Consider the following 24,054-nt stretch of genomic DNA (forward strand, 5'->3'; position numbering starts at 1 on the left):
ACGTTCTACTGCTTAAATGGTGGTGAATGAGACTAAGACCAAATAAATAAAATAGAAAACTGAAAGTAAAAACTTATCAAATATGTTCTTTATTTACATAGATCAGTTACAATGTAATAAGATAGCAATTTATTACTAGAAACGGAGTATAAAATATAATGTATGGACGGAATAGTTTCTTAAAATTTAATAAGTACATAAAATTTATATCCAATTACAAAACGAAAACTCACTTGAGATTTTATACATTTATATCAATAAGTTTAGAGGCAGACTATTTTAGACGCAGTGAACTATCTTTGTCACTCAGATTACCTGACCAATTAAATCATAGTAAATAAGAAAGCCGTGTTCACATTAACCAGTTAAGTAAGTCGGACGTGCTATTCGCAAATTTTAAAAATATTTACGTTGTCTATCGATCAAGGGGTATAGAGAAGGGGTGGGAACACATTAGATTAATAAAAGTTATATTTCATTACGAACTATTGAAATTTAGTCCAAATGAAGCAAACTCAATCCGAGGTATCAAAAGGAAAAATGAGGTTGTAACGCACCTTCTTTGCTCTGTCTCTACGAAAATTATACCTCAAACATGGATCTTCCCAAAAAAACAAACTTTTGAAATTAGATCTCCTAAAATGTTTTAACTCTATTAAATTAAGTAAATATGATTACTTCCAATGTCGAATGCAGTAAACATCGGACTAGAAAAGCACAGTACATCATTGCTTCACAGTACATCTTCGCAAATCGGGTCGCGTTAAACCTTGTTTAAGCTAAAGGGTGTCAACAAGTTCAATCCGATCGTAATTTCTAGCAACTAAGGCTCTTCTGGCATTATTCTCATGGCGCACATAAATAGTCTCTGTTATCCTGATGATAGATAATAATTTGAATCAATGCATAAATAATAATCGTCATATCATAAGTTCAAAAATTCAACTAAATATTTGTATACATGCGATGAATGTAATTGTTTTTGTGCTGATCCATTTCTTAAAATTTTTAACCATATATCTTATTCATTAATATTTTATGACGACTGCGTTATTTAATTTCACAAAATAAAAGCTAATTTTTTGACCTGGGTTTGCCATGGAATATGTTCAAATATGTCTCAAGTAAAAATTTATCATAATTCATAATAATGCGAGGTTACATTATAATAAGGCTTTAATTAAAAAACTCATTTACCAGAAATAAATAAAAATATTAAATATTTTTTTAGATTCAAAATTTGAAAATGTGTATATTGATATAGGGTAGGATTACACTTATATTAGTTTACTTTGCTAATTTGCTGATTTATCATAAAAGAAGCTAATAAAAATAAACTTAATCCATGTGATACGGCTATAAATAAGATTCTATCTTAATCTAAGCTGATAACTAGAATTTAATGGCAGGTCTAAATCCATAAGGTAATATTCATTGAAAAGCAGTGTTAATTAATCACCACAGTGTATATTTACAAAGTGGTTATTCAAGGACTGGTTTTTATCCGATTTCATATTATGTACACGTAACAAACAGGCTTTGATAATTCTACACTGACAGCCACAGCTAAAAAATTAAGTTTTACATTGTATCCTTTTAATGGTTGCATTAAAATGCCGCTCCATATTTACACACATTACTTACTACATGAACTGATTAAAAAACTTATACTATCACCTAATCCTAAACAATGAAATATTGTTTAATATATAGGATGATAATTGTCTTACAATAACGTCAAAGAGCAATTGTATTTCTTGAAACTATGAAAACCGGCATCAACCGCTCCTTTCATTTGGTATTATTTGAACAACAGTATCTTGGCTATTACTGAGTACAGTGTATTGTGTCTTGTTGAGTTCTTCCCTTTTAAGCTTATTTTTGTCGAAAGTACGTATGCGCGTGCGTAGTTTGCTGCAACGACCATCCATTATCTTTTCATAAGGCTCTGAAATAGATATTATTTATATATAGAGATCATTTATTAAATACGCTCTATTTCTCGAACTTTATATCGAAGTTATGTATACATTGATTAAAAATATTAATACGATATATATCAGTATATATAATATAACAGATTACAATGACTCTTCATTTATACATAGCGCATAATATAATATAGTTACCATAAGTTAATTAATTAACAATACAAACTTTATTTAACTTTCATGAAAAAGCATCTATTATTAACTTATATTTCAGTAGTGTTTTCCATAATTTTGATACACTCATCCCATTAAGGCATTTACTACTCACTTCCCATTATTCCGGATATTATTTTTTCGTAAAAGTTTATATATATATATATATATATATATATATAATTTTTGCCACATGTCAAGGACAATGAAAATATGTGTTGTAAATTATAAAAGTGATATTATACTTACGATTTTTTCTGAAGGAGTTATGACACGCCAAGTGACAAATCGAAGGAAAACCTTTTAGTTTATTCGGATCGATCGGAAGAACTGCAAGTGGGGCTCCACATATCGGCTCTCTTTTTCCTTTGCAAGATTCCACACAAACATTATAATTATTCCCTTTTCTGCGTTGCGGTCTGCGTGTAGATGGCTTATTAGTTGTAGTTGATGGATTTATATTTATATTTGTAATAGAACCTCTAGGAGCTGACACTCGTATTGTTAGCGATGGAATTTTATTTGCCTCTTGGGTTGGATGTCTTGATGTAATTATATTAGGTCTCGCATTTATTCCTGTATCATTAGTATTTGGACTTATAATTATGTTGGGGGAGATCGTCGAGCTGATTGGTGGACTAGAGAATATATCACCTGGAGTAGTACTTGGGTCTTGCCATGATCCACCAAACAGTATAGGTGGAGAAGTAACAAACCGCGGTTCCTCGCGGGTCCAAGGTATTAGTTTGGTAAAGGATAAAGTAGGAATTTTCTGATTTGTCGATGTTTGAAAATTTGGTAAATTGGTTTTTATTTCTTTTATAATTACTGTTGGTTGAGTTACAGTTGTAGGTGAAGTAACCTCTTGAGTTGTTCTTTTTGTTGTAGGTTCTTGGGTTATTATTTGAAATGGTGCTTGGGAGCTTGGTCTTAATTGGGAAGCAGATTCTGGAAATTGTTGCACGGATAGCGGTGCTTGTTGGTATATAAGAAAATAATTAGGTGACCCTGTTGTCTGTTGCTGATTCTGTCGTGGCGGCGTGGATAATATTTGTGGGAATGGTTGCATTTGAAGAGACGATTGAAACTGAGGAGACGGTCTATTCTGAAAAGATGGTGCAATCTGAGGAGATGTTTGATTCTGTGGAGATGATTCTATTTGAGGAAATGGCCTATTCTGAAGGGATGGTGGAATTTGTGGATATGTTTGATTCCGTGGTGATGATTGTATTGGAGGAAACGGTCTATTCTGTAGAGATGATGTAATCTGTGGAGATGTTTGAGTCTGTAGAGGCTGTTGAGTATTTTGAGACGGTTGAATCCGAGGAGATTGTTGTTCCTGTGAAGATAGTTGAGTTTGAGGAGAAATTTGTATCTGAGAAGACTGTTGAATTTGCCGAGATGGTTGAATTCGAGGAATTTGACCGTTTCCAAATTGTTGAATTTCGGAACCTAGTTGACTTTGAGGCGGTTGTGCAAGTAATACTTGTATTTGTTGTTCGGGAGGCTGAACCACTTGTCTTTGTTCTCTTCCTTCTAGGGGTCTCGACGATATGGAAGTAATTTGTTGTAATGGCACAACTCTTTGGGTAGCATCATTTGCAGTTGTTGATACATCTTTCACTGGTGTTTGCGCCGCATTAGTTGCTGTCGTTAACGCCACTTCTGTCTCAGAAGTGTCTTTTACTTCTGTCGAAGCAGTTGACTTAGAAGTTGTAGACGTGAAAGCAGCTGGAGTGGTAAATATCTCTGTGATTGGTTTTGGTTGGTAACTAGCATCATTTATAAGATTTACAGCATACCACTCCGGTAAAGCATCCAAAATTTCTGCTCCGCATAGTTGTAACACTGAAATCATTAATGGCCAATATTATGTAAACTGTACTAGTAGAATATATGATTACGGTACAACTTATCACGCTGTACAATTTTACTGTAGATACTACAGCGTTTATTTTTAATTGTCAAATAGTCATCATCTCATACATACGTACATCGTCTGTTGGGGATGGCTTTTGTCATACGTTTACAATAATACTGATTGTAAGCCATCAGAAGTTAGTGTTTTAAGTACTGTGTTAATAGTTATTAATGTGCATCATTATTATTTTCGTAGATGGGAAAAGCAAAAAGTAATTTTCTATATGATAAAAGACATTGGGCAAACTGTCCAGCCGTGGACGAATGTATAATATGATAGTATGAAATGCGTGTAATGTGATGTTCGGTAACTGTATAAAAAATGTATTTAAGTTAAAATGTTCAAACGGTGCTATTGTAAATGTCCATACCGAAACCCATACAGAAACCTATGTCTTATTTTAGATGTTCCTGATGAACGTAGCGTTTGAAATAAAATAAATGACTTATTCGTTTTATCCCGGTTTAGGAATAAAAACAGTTATTTAATACAGGAATAACAGTACCTCTTTTGTGCTACATGTAAAGTACGATTTGTTTCTTTTACTCGGTCGCATCTTGCAGCGGAAAAGAAACCTGTTTTCAAGGTCTGTGTTTTGCGATTGGTCTCTCTCGTAAGGTCAAGTCCCTCGGTCGGTGACAGAGATGTTATATTTAGTTTCATTGATCAAACGTATACTACAAATTAAAGGGACACGGGCAATTATTGTTTAATGCTTTTTAAGATTAATAGAATGCAATTTTTTATTTTTGTGTATTATTTAATAATGTATTTTGTCTCATAAGCTGTTCAAGAGTTCATTAACATGAATATGCTTTAAATTTAGAACTCTGAATTATTTGAAAATTTAAGCTTCGTTGTCAGAAGGGTATAATCAAAAAAGTAGCGTCTATGTACAAATAGTGTACATTCCATACAGCATGCCGTTTAGTACCGTCGTAAATGACACACGTTTCACATTCCATTCTCGACTACGACATTCGAGTCACTTGTACAATCGTATCGTCAGTCATGGTTCTTAGAATAAAATGTACGCAGCTTTAAAAAGTTACATCAATACATTTAACGATATTGTGACCAACCAGTATTACGAACGGACAGTAGAATACGTGTAGCAAAAAGCTACATATTATATTATTAATAATTCTTTATTCGCTTAAAATCAAATTACTATAAAACTTAGTGGTAAACAAAACGCTGTAATAGACTAGACATACGGAACTGAATTAGGTAGAAATAACATTTTGGACTGGTGTATAGTGTGAGACAATGCTGAAAATTAAGTAAAATTTGAAAGTTTTGTGTTAAACAGTTAAGTCAAAAAAAAGGAAAAATAGAGATGAAAACTAAAAAGTTAAAAACAATTTTTAAATGACTGTAATTCTATTGGTGGTAGCCCAGCGATAAAGGACTGAGACTTGCAATTTTAGGCAGCAGGTTCAATTTCCGGGAAACCAATTTATATAATTACCACTTTGTGCATTAATTATATGAGATTGCATCTGTTCACAAATAAGTTTCCAGAGGATGGGCAGCAGCGTTCTCTGCGTGTCATAAACCTAAACTGAGATAACCAACCACACAGAGATCTTTATAGGAGGTCTATGCCTTCCAGTAGGTGCCTATTGGCTGAAACGATAGTCATGTTTTTCAAGAAAATCTCTGCGAGGTAAGTAGAACTAATTCATCAGTTCTTTTTTAGTAAATTAAACTTGTCAGATAAATAACGTCACATGTAGAAGCTGAAACTAATGTAATTCATATATATTGTTATTAAAAGAGCCTACGTATTATTATTAAAAAAAATTACTTCATTCTTAATTAAAATTCGATTGTCATTATTCAACTTTACGTCTGGTTAAATTAAAACAACTAGTTTTCACCAGATAAAGAAATTTTACCTAAATTTAACTAATTCTTTTAAATATTTACTTGATATGTATAACATTTTATTGCAGTAATGAAATTAAAATTAAAGATTTCGAACATTAAACTGAAAAATACTTGTAATGTGTTCTTGGTCTAATAATAGTAATATTTCGTGATATTTCTAAAACAATATCGCAGCGTTGCGGAAACAAGACCATTAAGACAAGACAATATTTATAAAATTACATTCAATTCATTAATTATTAATTAAAAATATTAATAGTAATATATCTTCATAAATAAAGGGATATTAAAAAGTTTATCCTTCCCAAATAAGGAAATTGGTCACAGAAAAAAATCGCTCATAAATTTATTGATTTACTGTTAAAAATCATATTAACATAATATACACAAATGTCAAGTCATAACATTTACCCAAAAAGCGCTTGAAATTTATTGTTGAACCTCAAATTAACTATGAAACGATTGACTATTTTTTTAAAACCGTAGAAGTGAGTAGTAGTAGAAGTAATAGCTCTACAATAATTATACTAAACTTTTTGCTAAAAATTAAAAGTTAATAAAAAATTCGTGTAATACGGTATCTATAATAGGTCATCATTAATAAAAATGGCCAGTGCAGTGTAAAAGTTTTCCATAATTTTGTTAAGTTTCAAATATATTCGAAATTATTAATTATTATTTAACACGATTTCTTTTTTTTTTTAAAAAAATATGGTCCTATTTTAAAATTTTACCTCAAATAACCTTTTGGATTTTTTTTATTAAAATGTGTCACTGGCAATGTAAACTATAAATTCCTGTCATTGATTATAGACACATATTAAAAATAAACTCAACCTTTAAATCACGGTAAAATATTGTCTGATGTCTATTTATAACTAAATAAAATCAATCATTTTTGTAAATTCAAACAAACTTAATTTATATTTTGTTTATTAGGTAAGACAAATACTGTAAACAGTATTATACATTTTAGTAAACCATAATATATTTCTTAGTTTAAATATGGGAATTACTATCAGTAGTGATGAAAATTAAAATTTTTCTATATTCCTTCACAAATGTTTTTAAAAAATCAACAACTGTCATATAAATTCATCATTCCAATAGTAACATAATGTTATTATTAATAATAATATTTCATCAAAATGTAGGCCGTAATTTATAAAATGGAATTACATGTTCACAGACCAGGTTTATACCGAGAAAAGATGAAAATTACGTAATTTTTTTAATATTCGTCAAATAATGTTTTTTTTTAAAAAAACTTACAAATGTTATGTAAATTCAACGTTCCGTTAGTAATGTATTTACTAATGAAAATATCACAACGAAATATAGGCCGTATACAACGGTCCATTGCACCTGGTAAACATAGCGTTTTTGTTTACATCGTAACAATATGAAAGTATGGAAGTACTCACGTGTTATAACTCCGAGCGTGAATGCGTGCTTCATTCTTGCCGGTTGCGTACCAAGTGCGTCCGCCGCCTGTACACTCGCAGTAATGTGAACAGGATAACCAGTTTTATCCTAAACTACAAGACAGTCCTATAAATTGTTACCTTATATCTCGTTTTATTTTACTTCGCAAATAAGGTCAATTTCTTCGTTTTTAATTTGAGACCTTATTACATTTTGTGTAAAAATAACATTTATCGAAAAGTACATTATATAACAATAGGAACTACGTTATAATTACAACTTTTTTATATTGAAATATGTTTTAAAAATAATTACTACTTCAAATGTTGTTTTCATTCCCCGGATTAGTACGATTGGGAGAATTTAAACCGTTAACGAAATTATACACGCATTAATACGTCTCCCTTATACTAGGATTTTCTTTTTATAATGCGATCATTTTAGTGATTTATAATTATTCTACCCCCATTTAATAACATCCTGTATTATTTTCATTATAATTAAAATTTAAAGTGAAAGTTATATTATCTCGTAAGACCATTCATTTATTTAATACAAGATAAAATTCTTGCAATAATAAACACTTTGTGAATTAAATTTTTTTAGTTCATGTAATATTTGTATTATCTAAACATAGGAAGTTTGTATTCCGTTTTGCTTGCGACAGGATATTTACAATATTCTCGGGTACAAATATCAACAATTTAAACGATGTTTCGTAATATAAATCTTGATAAAGATCAATTGTATATATGCAATCATAGACACAAAATTGAAAAGTTTTTTTTAGACAAGAGTTTAAAATCTGTTTTCCACATATTCTATTTTAGCTTTAACTTGAACTCGATTATCGAGAATTTCAAAATTTTATTCTAGTGCCTAACAAATTTAGGTATTCTGGCATTCTTCTTATGGTCTACACAAGTAATCACTATAAATGATAAAATACGAATAAATCAATGTGGGACATTTTTTCATTTATTCATAATTTTATTCAGGCAGAGTTTATCATGAAGTACTACGTGGCTTTAAAAATATCATCATCATCATATACAACGCATTTAAATGACTTTTCTCAACTTTTATAGAAAAATGTATTTCAGACGAACAAATAGACGACCGATTAGTTACTTAAGTAACAAAAACAAACATACATTTTATTGTTAACATCAAAATACATTATTTTTCAATCAGGCTTATTTAAAAGTATCACAACCATGTTTACTATTGCTTTCTTGCTACCAACAGCTGCTATAAACTGTAGGTTTCTATTATAGATAATTATCTATCTCAAAATTCTTTTGCCACGCACTGTTTCTCGGAAATACTTGAAGCTTTATCCTATAATACTTAACCAAAGCGTGTCCCTAATTTTGTTCTCAAGCAAATGGTTACCCTTGACTTGGGAGTGGCAGGTTGACTGCGTGCGTGGTTGCATCGAAGGCGTCTGCGTCAAGTCAGATCTAGTACATTAGGAATTATAAGTGAGTAATTTCGAAATTAATCACATAACTGTACAATATTCACTGTCATGTTTTGATAATATTAAACAGATGCATCTAATAAAATAAGCATTTCGTCTAGGCATAGTATCATCATCGTCATCCGCAGACGTCCTCACCTAGGCCTTAATATATGCCTTTCCTATAAATTTCCACCTGTGTTAAATAAACAAACAACCACGAGCTAGTCTATCTAGTCTATATTTACGTGAGAATTAATAATAATGACAACTATTAATTTAGAAAAACGGCAAAAATCGCCGTTATATAAGTGAGCCCTGACTTAGTTCACATTTAAAAAAAAATTAACAAAAACGTATTTTAATATGTGTTTATTTACAAGAAAGATTATTTGCTAGAATTTATTATGTTTCCATTTCGCTTTTTGCGCTCTTTTAAACGAGTGAGAAAATTTTCAAATAATCGTCGGCAAAGAGACCGTGTGATCGACGGCATCATTTTGCTGATTTTTTCTTTCATTTGACGTAGCTAACTTGGTTTATAGTCATGACTAAATAACCCTAAAAAAAGAAGTCTACTGGGTATATCTAGGCTCCTGGGAGGCAATAGGATGTCACCTCGTCTCATTGGCAAGAACTAGTTGGATGTGTGATAAGTGCTTCATTTTACTGAAACCATGTTACGATTGTATCTAGCAAATTCTAGAAGCATCGGTGCCTAAAACTTATAGTCGTGTTTGCTTGGGCTGTTCGATTCAAATATTAACGAATTGTTTTCATATCTCCAACTTTGTATAGTTTTATAGTATGTTTCATACCTAATGTTTTTTTAAATTATTTAATTTTCTTTATAGCTTTGCTATTTACTATCCTTTGTAAACACCACCATAACACATCATCATCATTTCAACCCTAGGAGACCCAGTGTTGGACATCGTCCGCTGATTTCTAACAGGACTGGTTGGAAGCGGCCCGCATCGGTTCTCTCTCCACCTTGTGGATTATGTCGGATTTATAATATCATAATAATATTGTCTAAAATAGATAAAAAAATAGTCCTCCTTAGAACCTAGCTATTAAAACTTATCAGTTATTGTCTTAACTGAGAAACATAAAAAATAAATTCAATTAATTCTGAAGTAAACAGTAAGTGTTTGATCTTGTTATGATTCTGATATTGTGTTATCAGCCTAGTTTTTGGTAGACAACATACCTGCAGAAATTAATATTATTTAACATTTCTTTCATTGGGAGACATTTACATTTAAACATTATTTTGCTGAATTCTCGTCTTAAGACCACTACACTGACATACACTTATCATGCCATATTTTAACTTTTTGATTATTAATATTTTGCTAGTCTTTTACAATTGTAGCACATTCTCGTGAATGTTTTCGTATCTAATAAAGGTTACTTATATTATCATTGTTATTATTAAGTAAAATTCACTATTTTTATTATCGATAACTATTAACTAATATAACTTGTCCGTCCTTGAATAAGCGATGCGTAATAAGCTAAGTATAAGCATAAATTATTTCCAATATCCGATAATAGCAGTCGGTTAACATAAATTATAAATGCAATAAGAATAGGGACAATGGCGATTGTTTGTTATAAATCAGCAGATTTTTATAATAAAGATCTAGATCATACGTGCATAAAACAGAAAACCTATGAAACTAATATAACTTCAAGATTATTTGACAAACACTTGACCATTCACAATTAAAGTGAGAAAAAACTTAAAATAACATAGATTTATTGTTACTATTATTTTTCGTTGTAACTAAGTATTACGTAATCAAGAATAACAAGATTTTTAAAGGTTTTGTAATAAATATATAAATAAATATTTTTATCTTATTACCAATGACGAGATCCGAAGGCGAAAAAAATTTTACGAACTTGCCCATTGGATGTGCATATTAAAGTCGCACTTCGAACCCACATAGCGCGCAGAATTGATGATTTCTTGGATGTAAGGTTCAGGAGTGGATACCAGAACCGGCAAGCGCATCGTAAGACATCGACTTACATTGTAGACAGACGACCTGGGTACAAGCTGCTTTCAATGGGTTCTGTTGAAAACATATGGGGAATGGATCTCTTTGTTCAGCTTTGTACGTCCCCAGGATGAAATGATGGTCATGAGGAAACGCCCGCTGGTAGACAAGTAATTAATTTGTGTTCAAATATACAATCAATGACCATATTGAACGCCCTTGTGATATTAAAAATATTTATTATTAATAAAATTCACATTACATTCATGTTTGTTTTATTACTTACATATAAAGGATTGTTGTCTTACGCAAAAGAAAATAAAACCAAATCAAAATGGTAAGAATCCATGCATTATAATTAGGTAAACAAATAATAATTTATTGTTAATGCAATTTGATTTGTTACTCTCTATGTATCCGTGATAGGACGATACTCTTGTGAAAAAGGATCCGACACCATACCGATGGCCGCTGACGATTCCTACTAAAATACCACGGCTCGACTCATGCGGTTCACCGGTGCCTTTGCAAACTAGAGGACCTCCAGAATCTCCCTGTAAATTATGCAATGTTATAAACAAAACCTTAATAATTTTTTTCAAACATGCCTGAAACCATGCTGTTAAACAAAAGGGAACAGTTACATTGTTATAGTTGTTTTTTAATTTAGTCTATTTAAATACTTTTATACCGTTCCGCGTGCTGCTGAAATACATTTAATATGATTGGGCTTAAAATTTCAACATAGCTTAGAGTAGAGCTAAGATATAAGTTGGTACTAGCCAAATATTAAATAGTTTGTCTGCACACTGTTTTAGTTTTTGTTGGCCGGGATAGCTTGAAATAAGAAATAATTTATGATGGCAAATTGGCAACTATCTTTTTCTCTCGTTCTCGTATGCACACTTTCTATGCATTAAACATAGGCGGCGTTAGTTACATAACCTTAACATATTCACAGGTCTCTTTGGGAGCCTCTGTTTGAGACGTCACATTGTTCCACTAGGTTGGAAGGCTGCCAAATTCTAAAGCTTGGATGGAATAACAATCGAATGCTATACTTTTCCCTATTTACGACAAAATGGATCCTTTGTTTTTAGGTGTTGTTTGCAGCAGTTCGTCCACTATTGGACTTAAGGCTTTCCTGTAGATTTCCAATAGGACCGCTTGGAAGAGGTCAGCATAAAGCGTAAAAATATTTTAATATAACATAAATTGTCAAAAAGGAGGGGAATAGAATGAATATTGACAATATTTGACAACTTTCTTGAATAAAAACTTATGTAATGTTTGAATATTAATTTAATACAATAAACTCTCCTGAATAATCGTTAGGTCTTATTTGATTCTTTCAAAATGTTTGCTTCAGCTTGCAATAGGTATCAATTGCTGTGGTGTTTATATTAAATTATATATACGATAAATATCACTTACCTTTCCAACATCAGTAACTCTACTAGACGTACAGACAAAATGTTTCATATTTCTTCGGTGTTGAATACTGCATGGACGAACAGGAACTATTACAAGGTGAGCTAACAGTAACCGATCAGATTTTGCCTGGAAATAGTACAAATTACGTGGACTATTTCCTTAAAAATGGTCATCTGTAGGCAAGACCGTTATTTAAACTACTCCATTAAACAATTGCAGAGTATTCCTATTTACAAATGATATAATTAAGATTATATATGTCTTATTAACTATTCTATAATAAGAAAGTATATTTTTAATTTTGCCAGACTAAAGCTCGACGATCACCTGGCATAAAATAGCGTTTCAGGCTTCGTTGTTTCGGTTGATGCTATTTTGTCATTAATATCATTCATGTCAGCCGATTTACGCCTATTGTAAGGCATAGGCCTCCCGCGATGATCGGTCTGGCCGTGCAACCATCGACTTTATAGGCCACACACGCCGCATCTACCGGCTTATTAATGTTGTTATTATTAGCACTGCGGGCTTTCGCGGAACAAAAAGGTCCGCGAAGTTACCAATGTCTTCGTTGATAATACGAACTATTCTTGTAATAGGTTAATAATAACATGATATCCTATAACGTAAATTTATTTTAAATCAAGTTTTTACTGAAAATATACGTGCTTTATTATAATACACACACGTAAAAACTTTGATTTTGTCTCCAATCAGTGTTTTGGAATTGTGTACATTTTGTATCAGAAAAAAAGATTGGTTACCTAATAAATTAATTTGTTAAAATATTTTAGTAAGTGATTAGGTTTTTACCGTTCCAGTGCTAGTTATCCGGCCGTAACCAGAAACGAGACACGATCCTGCGTAGTCGGCGAACCGCCTTGCGTACGGCAAGTAGTTCACATAGGCAGTGTAATGGAACGGTGTCTTGGTCATCTGATGACAAACGATGTATAACGAAAATAATGTTAGACAAACAAAAATGTGTTCCTAAGCGGATTTGGTTACTTTTTTTTATTGCGTGCTTTAGGTGCGAAGAAGGTTTGTGAAAAAAACAATTGAATAAAAACAGTATTTTTTTCACCCATAAAATCACAGACTAAATAAAATCCCTGTCTGACAATTTCCATATCAAACACTAGACACAATGAAGAATTAACGAAATTAATTTAAAAAAAATCTTTTTTTTAATTAAATCAAAAAATATTCATTGCTAATGTCTTTTACCATGAATTATATTAATTTTATTTATGACACTTTATTATATGCACTATGGGCTACAAATATATTAAACGAATAAGTTATTCACTCTAAAATATAATGTCTATTTCTTAATGGAATTTGCCATTGGCCAATAACTTTTGAGTGTATATTCTGTCGTAGCACATAGTTCTATCATAAAACATGTTTCTAAGAGATCTTATAACAAAAAACAAAGCTCCTTCTGAATCATAATAAATGTGAAATGGGTCAATATTGCAGTTATATAATTTCAGTCACAGAAGAACAGTCATGAAAGACATGATAATTAATTGGAAGACTACACCCCGTAACATGACATAGTAGCAAGGAAGGTGATTTTTTACTACGACATTACGATTACAACGTGTAAAATTTGTTCAATTAACAATAACATTTCAGATACAATTAATATTGATAGAAACACAAACGTTTCCCTAGAACTCTTTACAGTATCTGTGCTTAAAGGTTAATGCAAGAACCTTGGCTCGGATGGTTACTTATTTATTTCACAGAACTGAGAAACTGCCAAATTCTTAATTCGCGTAGATCGTGGAAGAAATAGTCATGCACGTTACTTTAAAATTTACTATTAGTACAATTCTGTTCAAAATAAACTAAAAATACTAAAAAATAGAATGAGCGATAAAAAATTCGTAAGAACCGCTTTTGTTACTACATCGATCAAGCCATTATCATAAAGTTAATTGGTATTCAAGCATGTTTATTGGTAATCAATAAATTTTGCATTTTACACGTACGTTTTTTTACTACTGGACTCCGGCGTAAGGACTCATTGTCGGTATTTGTAACCGACTTCCCTTTATTTAACCTGTTTCTTTTTTTGGAAAAAAATAACGCTAGAAATCTATTATACAGTGCTAAGAAAGAAATAATTTAAATAATTTTACTAACCATAACATCCAAAAGGATGTTATTTATATTATTGTTAATACAAAGTTTTACATCGTTTTTGATGCATCGTTAATACACGACCCGAGACAGTAAAAAATAATGTATGTTTTATTTACTATTTTACGTACAATAAATATTATTATTAAAGTAATTTCAAATAAAATAACTACGTACCACAACCGCAATATCCTCTATTGGAAACTTGAAAACTTTTGGATAGAAAACGTCTCTCAATTGTCTCCACTGACCCTCGTCAGTAGAGTCGCTGAAAGGTTTCACTCCCTGATTGCGAAGTGTACCAGCAACCGCGTATTTATGAAGCAACTCTTTATGACGTACACGCCTGAAAATACAAACAACGTCTTTTATCAAAAGTGTTTTTGTATCGAATAATCTCATATTTACGTGATATATACAATATACCTATCCACTTATTTTTTGATTCAAAACGTTTTCTTTGGAACCATAATACATACCCATAAGGGAAAGATTTCTTTTGCCGAGTAGATATCAGCTAAGAACGGAAGGGCATTCATTTACTTCGCGAAGTTAGTATGATATGAGTAATATTAGTTATAAGTATAAAGTAAATCTTTGTAGATTTCACTGTTGGTTGTCACCTCAGTTAACGCCAAAGATAAAATAGCATCCAACGTCGCCACTCGAACGCGAACAATTTAACGCTATGACTGTTACACGTAATTACGTTATTTTATATATTTTATAATTTTTCATAAATGTGCGTGTAAATGTCGACTTTTCAAAAGATATTTAGAATTTCGAATCATAAAAAAATTCTCGATCTAGTCACAAAACATATTGGTTTGTAGCCCTTGGCTACAGACAAGGCTGTTCATTTAAATATTCGGAATATTTTTGTCTTTAAAATAATGTTTAAATTACACAAAATCTTACCCTGTATTCGTGAAAAACCTTACACACGCGCTTCGGTCTTCAACGAAGCAATGAGCGGCTGAGAGGATCTTAGCTGGTGCAATTATAGTGCCTCCACAAAACGTCACATAACGTGAAAAAACATGTGAAGTTAGAGCCTTGAATGCGACCTGAGATAAAATAAACTCTTAAATATTTAACAATTTTACTTTTCCCTTTATATTTGGCTTTCATTTTTTATTTTAAAATAAATTACATTAGTGTTATGAATTTCATAGTTCTATTTATTATTAGTTTTAATCAATATTCTTTTGATTACGAGAGATTGTGTCGCGACAGAATGTATATCGCCTAATTATGTTATATGTTCTTCAATAAGTGTAAACAGTTATAAGCGAGGTTAAATAATAATAAATAAATAAATAAAAACTCTGTTGAAATCGAAAGTAAAATTTACAGCTATCCTCTATACCTGATAGGGAACGTCGCCGAGTTTCGCCGGCCACCCATTGACAACACGAGGAACAAACTCTTCATTGATTCTATCTGATTTATTACTTTTAGACTTAGAATTGCCTAAAATGGAAAAAATGAAAAACACTCTTAAAAGATTTTTAAACATGAAAACATCCAAATAAATTTAAATTAGTAATAATTGGTTCAAATTTTAATTTTTCTTAACTATATTTGACATATTGATCTAGCAGTTGGACGTCATGCTTTATATTTAAGTGCCTGTATTTTCCGTTTTAATAAAAATAAAAATATTTGTGTATAAAACCTTTTTTATTCTCTGCTCTATCAGTAAATTGCTGTTTCAGCCCATACACGCTCATTGTAAGGCAGGCAAAGATTTCTATGCGAATATATAATCGCCACGCTTGGCTGGCGGGTTGCTGATTCCAGTTTTGTATTATGGTACGAAATGTTTGATAAAAGAAACGAGAAATTTGACAACAGACGGCTTGCTCTTTATCTACTTCTCTCTGTCCCTTGCATACATTAAGAGCTGATCAGCACTTTCAAGTTCACTATAATACCGGATTCAGAAATAGTATGGCACTGCTTTCGGAAATGTATAAGTAAATTCATTCTAAATCATCAGCATCAACGTTTTAGCTGTAAAACGTCCCTTGGAGAACGTAAGCCTCCAATAAGACCTGTTTTTCTGACCATATCAACAAAGCCTTACTTCAAACGTGTCAATGGAAGTTTTCCGCTACGCTTGCCGATCCGTATTACACTAAATAAATAATTACAAATTCCAAAATTATGTAATAGAATATTAGTCCGGTCAGAATATGTTTTATTCAATACAGATCGATTTAAACTATGTTTCGGAAATGGCACACTTATATTCTTATCTAAATATTTTTCATCATCAACACCTGTGACAAGGGAATCACGAGAGCCTTAAAACATAATTTTAACTGTTTATGCAAACATTTATATAATGTACAACTAATTCACGCACTTTTACATTGTCGCATATACTACACTCTTGAAGCCTTATAGTTGTTGGATTTGCTGTACAATAATTTAATCCCGGATGGATTATTTCCGTCATAATCCATTTGCATGTATAAACAAGCTCTGATCTAGTCGACCGATGGATTACATTCATTTAATGAGAGGAAGTACAACCCTTAACTGGTTTATTCAGCGGATTAAAAAGCAGATTAAAGCCATAAAGGAAAATAGGAAGACCGTTCACCGCCGACTCCTATTTAGAAACATTAATATCGATAGCAAAAGATTTATTTTAACTTATAAAAGTTTAGTTTAAAATTATTTATACAATATAATATAGTATGAAATCTGCAAGAACGGATAGTAAAAAAATATTTATTTTTAATATGTGGTATTCCGAATTTTGAAAAGGCATTTTTTTTACTTTATTATCATAAAGTTACTTATGATTTCTGAAACCATTGATTTTCGGATCAGTTTTACTATACTTTAATTGAAAAAAAGAACGATACATTCAACTCTTTATAGTGTTTACAACTAATTTTTCTTTATACAAATCAGGCAAAGTTTACTATTGCTATCGGCAGTAGTAAGAATGAATAACTTTTTTGCAGTTAGCCCACCTTGGGTTATGAACTCAGTTTGAAATATATACGTACACATTAGAAAATAATTTAAAATTATCAAGTAGTTATTATCTCTATAACACAATAGACTGAAAACACTTTTAAAGCGATAAAATAATAGTTGGGTTTGTTTCCTTATTTTCCACCCAGAATTAAATATTTATTGTCTCTTCGTGTAAGTGTTATTTTACTTTTTTATTTTTTATCATTCATGAATCTTATTTTGTATGTTACCGTGCAATCTAATCCGTGAATGTCACTGCTACTTCCCCTGCGGTACAGCCCTTGCTTAGTGTGGGGAGCAATAGAACCCACGCTGGCACAATTACATTATAACTGTAATTTTGATTTTATAATGTAATGTGTTTTTATATTATATATAAAAGTAAATAAAATAATAAAGTCCCAAAAAATAGGACGAGGAAGGGCAGAGCTATGACCTAATACACATTTGTTTTTTAAATAACCTTTAGCAACGAACGCTTCAACAGCTCAACGAATACAACTCCATGACATTGTTCCAGCAGAAAGGGACTACTGGTCACTCATCTAATACCAGCTTGGAGGTCTTACGAAAAACTTTTCCGAGAAATCATATCGAAAAGGGGTGACATTGAGTGGGCACTAAGGAGTTCAGATTTGTTGCCTTGTGATTTTTTTATGATATGAAATGGAAAATATGTTTAAAAAGTATTTTAATTTCACAGAAATATTTGTAATTATCACTAATAAGACTAGAAGAAATAAGGAGTTTTCGTTAAATATTATTAAAAAAGGTCGTCGTACGTCTCTTTAAAAAATTAAATATCATTTATTATTTAAGTCATCTCATACAATAGTTAACGATAAAAAAACTTAGACTAAGACCTATCCTAACTTAAAATTCTTGCTACCTTGCTTCTAAGTAAATTAAACTTATAATCGAGAATTATAACAAATATTTAATCTATAATTTAATGAAACAATAATCTATCACTTTATGACTTTTATATAAACTAGCACTTGACAATTTCATAGTGTAAACATATGTTTAGATGTATTAACATAGAAATTAAAACTAAATACCCAAAGTGAATTCAAAACATGATAGTGTACATAAGATATGTGATTTCAAAATATGTTAATGAATAAAAATTTTTTTTACATATTTCTGTATATTATTGCATGCTCTTTTTGTTTGTGCAAAATTGAGCCAAAAGCAAAAGTTTCGTCTGTTGATGAAACTTTCAATTTTATTGTGAGTATCTAAGAGATGATATCGAGTCATTGTTGTAAATGTGGCTCTGTATGTTTATTAGTTTATAATTTGCGTTTCGCTTTCGTGCACTTTGTGCTTTTGTATGTTGCTACCGAAACTGCTGTACCGCGTCTTAGGAAAGGTCAACAGATTTGGGGCGGGGAAAAAAAAGCATGAGGTTCGTGTGTATCGGACTAATAGAATGTAGAGGCCGGTAATCTCCCCCCTCTCTCGCCGCGCACATACTAAAGACGCGGTACAGCGATTTCATAGTATCAAAGGAGTAAAATAATTTGTTAATACCAGGGTAATTTATTCTAAATGTTTAAGCTGAAAAAGACAATTTAAGTTCAGAATATCACGTTCTCAAATTAATATAATTTCTTTATTTAAAAACTCCTCAATTTATCAAACGTCGTATGAACAAAACTAAAACTTTTTATAGCATTCATATTATAAATTAGCTTGTCGTTTAGGTTTAATCGTAAACTCCAAAGTAACTTCTTCTGAATAGAAATATTGGAACATTACTCTTATCTATTTTGAATGGCCTAGTAAATAAAGAAATTACAGGACTAAACTTATTTATTTATTACTTTACTGTACGTTTTGTAAGCATAACATATCAATAACAACTTTAAAAGAGCTATTTCATCGCTTGTCACGTTTTCATACAGACAAAGATGGATTGGACCTTTAGGTAGTTCTGGATGATATTTATGTATGCAAGCCACATGGCGTGCAGACCAGATGGCCGCTGGAGTAGAGACCACGAACCAGCAAGTGCAGCGTTCATCCAAAAGGTTGATAGACGACCTTGCGAAGTTTGGCAGTTGGCGTTGGTTGCAGACTCTTTCCAAACGATGCTTTTAAAACGCTTATGTCAGCAGCGGACGCCATAGGGCTGAAATTATAATGAATGATACAACTTAGTACACGCACTAAGTTTATACTATTCCGTTCAACTTACCGGACCGTCTTAAGAAAAAATCTACAGCAAAATCTTTTGATGAGTTGACCCGGCGCATTGTCTTAAACTTCGAGGCATTTAACGGTGTATAGCGCTTGGGCAGCGACTTGAAATAAAATAATGTATAATTGAGTAAAACTTGCAAATTGTATAGTAAATATGTATAAATTTTAGCTGTTTTTATCCATAAAAGAAAATTGTGTAAGAAAAATTGTAAATAATTATAAAACGCTGTAGTGCCTCGCAGCTGGGAGAAGAAAGGCGACAAAGAGCGGCAACCTAGGCAACCCAGGCCTCTCCCAGCTCTGCGTTTAGTAAAAGCGGAAAAAATTTTGTGAAAAAAAACACTAGCGATACAAATAAGAATTAATAAAAAATCTGTTTTAGGAATTGCTGCAGGAAAATCGTCAAAATGAGATTATCGATGATTACTGCTCGCTAAAAATTGTTGGAGGTAAAGCGGCGAGTAACACTTTGGTACCATATCAGGTAATAATTCCGAGATTTTTTATTTTGGTTACCATATGTTATATATATATGCCTATACAGGTCAACGAAGGTCAACGATGCATTCCGGTCTTATTAGAAATTCATAGGAGAGCACTATACGTAGTGGACATTCTTCGGATAAAATAACGATGATAATGACAAAAGACATTCAATTTCTTATAAAGTTAGTTTTATCTCCAGAAGCATTTCTCTCAGAGGGAAGTATGTGCTTATCTTTAATAATAGTTATTTTTTTCAACACGTGACTTACTTGGTAATAATGTTTTAAATAGAAATCATAATTTTTGTATGTCATTACGATTTTTCAGGTTTGTTAACGCTTGCTTTGCCAATGCATAATACTCGCTTATACTATTTAAAATACGTCTATCAATTCATTCGTTATTACGACAGAGGCAAAAAGTAGGCAGCGAGTGTTAACAAATCGAGGCTACGATTACATTGTTTTAAACGAAGTAATATAATTGTTTGTTATATTATCATGCGTATATAGCATTCCTCTGTAATACCATTTCTAAGTACATGGTTATACAGTAAGAGTACATTGTTACCTTAAGTAATCAGTGAAACGCATTCACTTGTAACATCTCGACAGGTAACTTTACTTAGAAATGTGTAAAACTTAGCGACATGGTGTTTGGAGCGAGGGAAGGTTGTTTCAATAAAAAATGAATGCCATTGCTTATTATTTATGTTTTGTTTTATTAGGTTGCGTTAAGAAAACCTCATTACGTCGGTATACACTGGGAATCGTTTTGTGGCGGATCTCTAATTACTTTAAAATTCGTACTCACAGCTGCTCACTGTGTTATAGACTCTAAGTGAGTATTCCTCTCTTTTCATAATATCATAAATAAAAGCATTCAGTCCAGTTCTAAAAATTGCCTCCTCGAAGTTTAACTTGTAAAATATGCTACGTGATTAGTGCTGTTAAAAAGTGCTAACTATGCTCGTGTTCGTAACGGTGACTGTAAGTAGTTTAGCCTCCTTGAAGGATGAGGATAATGGAGGTTGTACGCAAAAACTTAACAAAAAAGGTCATGAAGAGAATGATACTGATAATAAAATTGTGTTATAGAAATAAGGAAATGAAATCTTAGATTTTAAATTTAATTATAAGGTGTTCAATTAGTAATAGAATTTAATTTGAAATAATTTATGTGCATCAGTGAAATGTGTAGAAGTATGGAAGGCGATGCAAGGAAAGTATGTCATAGAATTTGAGAAAATGTGATGGATGAAAAAAGGAACTTATTAAAAGAATCTGTGAAAGATAAAAGAGGAGAAGTAAATAAAAAGAGTAAGTTGGAAAAATATTGGTGTAAAAGTCCATCAGTGCCATATAAATAAAATGATGACTGAAATGTATATATATTAGTCAAAATTATATTTTGTTTGAAGCCTTTATTTTATAAGTAATATTTAACACACAAAAAAAGTACAAACATTATATTTATGGAATACATGTAAATAATAATACAAAATATGTGCTGAATGTGTGTTGAAATTTAATATAAAAATTTAACAATTTTATTTTAAGTCTCTTAAAAATTTTGTTAAAAATTGGTGAATATTTGGCAACAAGTACTTTCAGTAATTATTTCGGATGCTAGTTAGTAAATACTTTCCATGTTTGAACTTTACGAAGTTTAAAATTGTATAAAATGATTCTAATAATTACGTTGTTCCGAATATTGAAATAATTCGATCAGTAGTTGAAGATATAAAACCTTCAAAGTGTCGCATCTATTTATATGTAATATAAATATAAATATAAATATATCCGGTGTCCGTACTTTTGTTTAGCTTTTGTGTAAAAACAACTATTTCTGTTATTAATGTTGTCATTTACAATTCAATGACGTAAATGTTTCTCTTGGCTATATAAAAACAATGTACTATTAATTAAATAATTTTAATAATATTTAATCTTCTTATATCCCATTGTCAGTTTAAATGTTATAACTATATTATAATTATCTAAAAATGAATTAAATTGTGAGATGATCTATATAACATTTCTATAATAGGATTTTGTTAGATAGTGTTTTTTTTTTAAGTAATAACTGGTGAAAAATGCGAATATTTTTTTTTATTTCAAAACTATAGAACGCAGTTTAAACTAAAAGTTTAATTTATAATATTATTCTTAAACTCTTTAAGTCTCAGAAATTGTACTAGGCATTTTACAAAGGTGATATTTTTACATTATTCAATTTTTCTGTTCCTTTTACAATTATTTCTTTCGTTTAGCTAATATTTATACAAAATGTTTTCAGGTCCAAGTTGGTTTCAAAAGAGATTAGAGTCGTCGCCGGGTCTGAAGCGTCGGGCGCTCTGTTCATCACCATGTATTTCGAGCAATGGCGACGTATCAATCAATATTACATACACTTGAAATATAATCCTAATATAGCAAAACATGATATAGCAATACTTCGTGTAAGTAGAAATAAGGACGAAAATCTGATTAAATGTCAAATTTCGTTACGTTAGAGGGATTTAATATTAGTTGATACCGACTAGAGAACTATAATTAAACAAAAATATTGTAATAGTAAACTACACTTTAGCGCAGCGAAGGAGGTCTGGTCTAACCATAAAGTGAACAGACGGCTTAGTTAAGGAACTTGGAAGATGTTGGATGAAGACCGCTTCCAACCGGTCCTATTGAAAATCTGTGGAGGAGGTCTATGTACAGCGGTGGACATCTTACAGCAGAAATAAATCTTATTATGACTATTAGAGATAGCGATCATCCATGATAACCGATGACATAAGATGTGCATTTTCTGTCATTGACTTTATCCGGCGAATACAATCTAATAAAAAAAATTATATTATGTATCCAGCTTGAAAAGGGATTTGCTCAGTCCAAGTCAGTGAAGCCTGTTCGCTTGCACACCGCAGATTTGAATTTAGACATCATAGAGGGATCAAAATGCATAGTCTCTGGGTATGGAATGAAAGAAAACGTAAGTTTTTGTATTTGATTACAAGATTTTAATTTTTTATAAGCTTTTTAAGTCGAATAACAATTGTCCTATTCTAATTCACAAGTAGAGAAAACATAAGAGATTTATTAAAATTTAGCAACAATCATAAAATTCAGCGTTTCTATTTGTTACATATTTATATAGTGTCTCCCGCCCGCTTGGCGAACGCCATCACAACAACATTAGGGTAGAATTAAAAAAATAGTAAAATTCGTTCTTAGCTTTTAATTGGCAAGATAAATATTCTTACAAAATTTCAACTCTCTAAGCCATATGGTTCCGGAGATATCGTGATGAGTCAATACAAAGGTGGAAATTTCGTTTAGGTATTTAATACTGTGATCAAAAAGTAAGGTGAATTTGTTAAGATAATGTAATTTTTTAATTTATACTTCCTTATCAATTTCATCCCCTTCATAGTAATCTCCGTCAGATAAAACGCACTTTTGCTATTGATTTTGACAGTCCTCAAAACAATTGGAATAGTCTGTTTCCAGTTACATCATTTACGGCAGTATTTTAAGTAAAAGCCGTTTTAAACTGCAATACGTGCACTAAATTTTGCTCCAGATATAATACTACATACTATATGCGTTTTGGGAATTTTGTTTTTATACAACGCAAGTAACTGGAAAGAAAATGATTATCCTTGGTAATTTAAAATAAAAAAAAACAGTACTATTATTAGTTTATCGGATAAATGTAAAGAAAATATAAAAGTTTTCACAATGTGCTCTGAATATCTTTCTCAGAATTGATCTATAAATTTAACGTACGGGAGTGTTTTTATAGTAAGTATTGTAATACATTACCTATAAAAAATAAAAATACTTTTAAAAATATTCCAGAAAAAACCTTCAGCAGAACTTAGAATGGTATGCGTACCGATCTTATCAAATTACGAATGCG

General features: G+C 31.2%; 3 protein-coding genes across 3 annotated transcripts; 1 reads left to right on the forward strand and 2 right to left on the reverse strand.

The window, feature by feature from the left end:
• Positions 1-1,308: 1,308 nt before the first annotated feature.
• LOC137933844 (mediator of RNA polymerase II transcription subunit 15-like) lies at positions 1,309-7,424 on the reverse strand. The gene is made up of 3 exons (XM_068777911.1): positions 7,383-7,424; positions 2,394-3,992; positions 1,309-1,948 (listed from the first exon to the last, which is right to left on the reverse strand). Exons 1-3 carry the CDS (start codon positions 7,414-7,416, stop codon positions 1,779-1,781), a joined length of 1,803 nt encoding a protein of 600 aa, XP_068634012.1. The 5' UTR covers positions 7,417-7,424; the 3' UTR covers positions 1,309-1,778.
• Positions 7,425-11,183: 3,759 nt separating this feature from the next.
• Positions 11,184-16,172, reverse strand: LOC137918543 (trypsin-like). Its single transcript, XM_068761364.1, has 7 exons — positions 16,118-16,172; positions 15,809-15,912; positions 15,358-15,506; positions 14,617-14,785; positions 13,102-13,224; positions 12,289-12,414; positions 11,184-11,408 (listed from the first exon to the last, which is right to left on the reverse strand). Exons 1-7 carry the CDS (start codon positions 16,170-16,172, stop codon positions 11,184-11,186), a joined length of 951 nt encoding a protein of 316 aa, XP_068617465.1.
• Positions 16,173-19,403: 3,231 nt separating this feature from the next.
• LOC137918544 (trypsin 5G1-like) lies at positions 19,404-23,471 on the forward strand. The gene is made up of 6 exons (XM_068761365.1): positions 19,404-19,472; positions 20,027-20,128; positions 20,858-20,970; positions 22,429-22,591; positions 23,002-23,124; positions 23,367-23,471. The coding sequence occupies exons 1-6, from the start codon at positions 19,404-19,406 to the stop codon at positions 23,469-23,471; spliced, it is 675 nt and encodes a 224-aa protein (XP_068617466.1).
• The last annotated feature ends 583 nt before the right edge of the window (positions 23,472-24,054 follow it).

This window comes from Battus philenor, unplaced genomic scaffold (assembly GCF_028537555.1).
Source record: "Battus philenor isolate CCGP_79_NKW_IND1 unplaced genomic scaffold, ilBatPhil1.0.hap1 SCAF_14, whole genome shotgun sequence".
NCBI lineage: Eukaryota > Metazoa > Arthropoda > Insecta > Lepidoptera > Papilionidae > Battus > Battus philenor.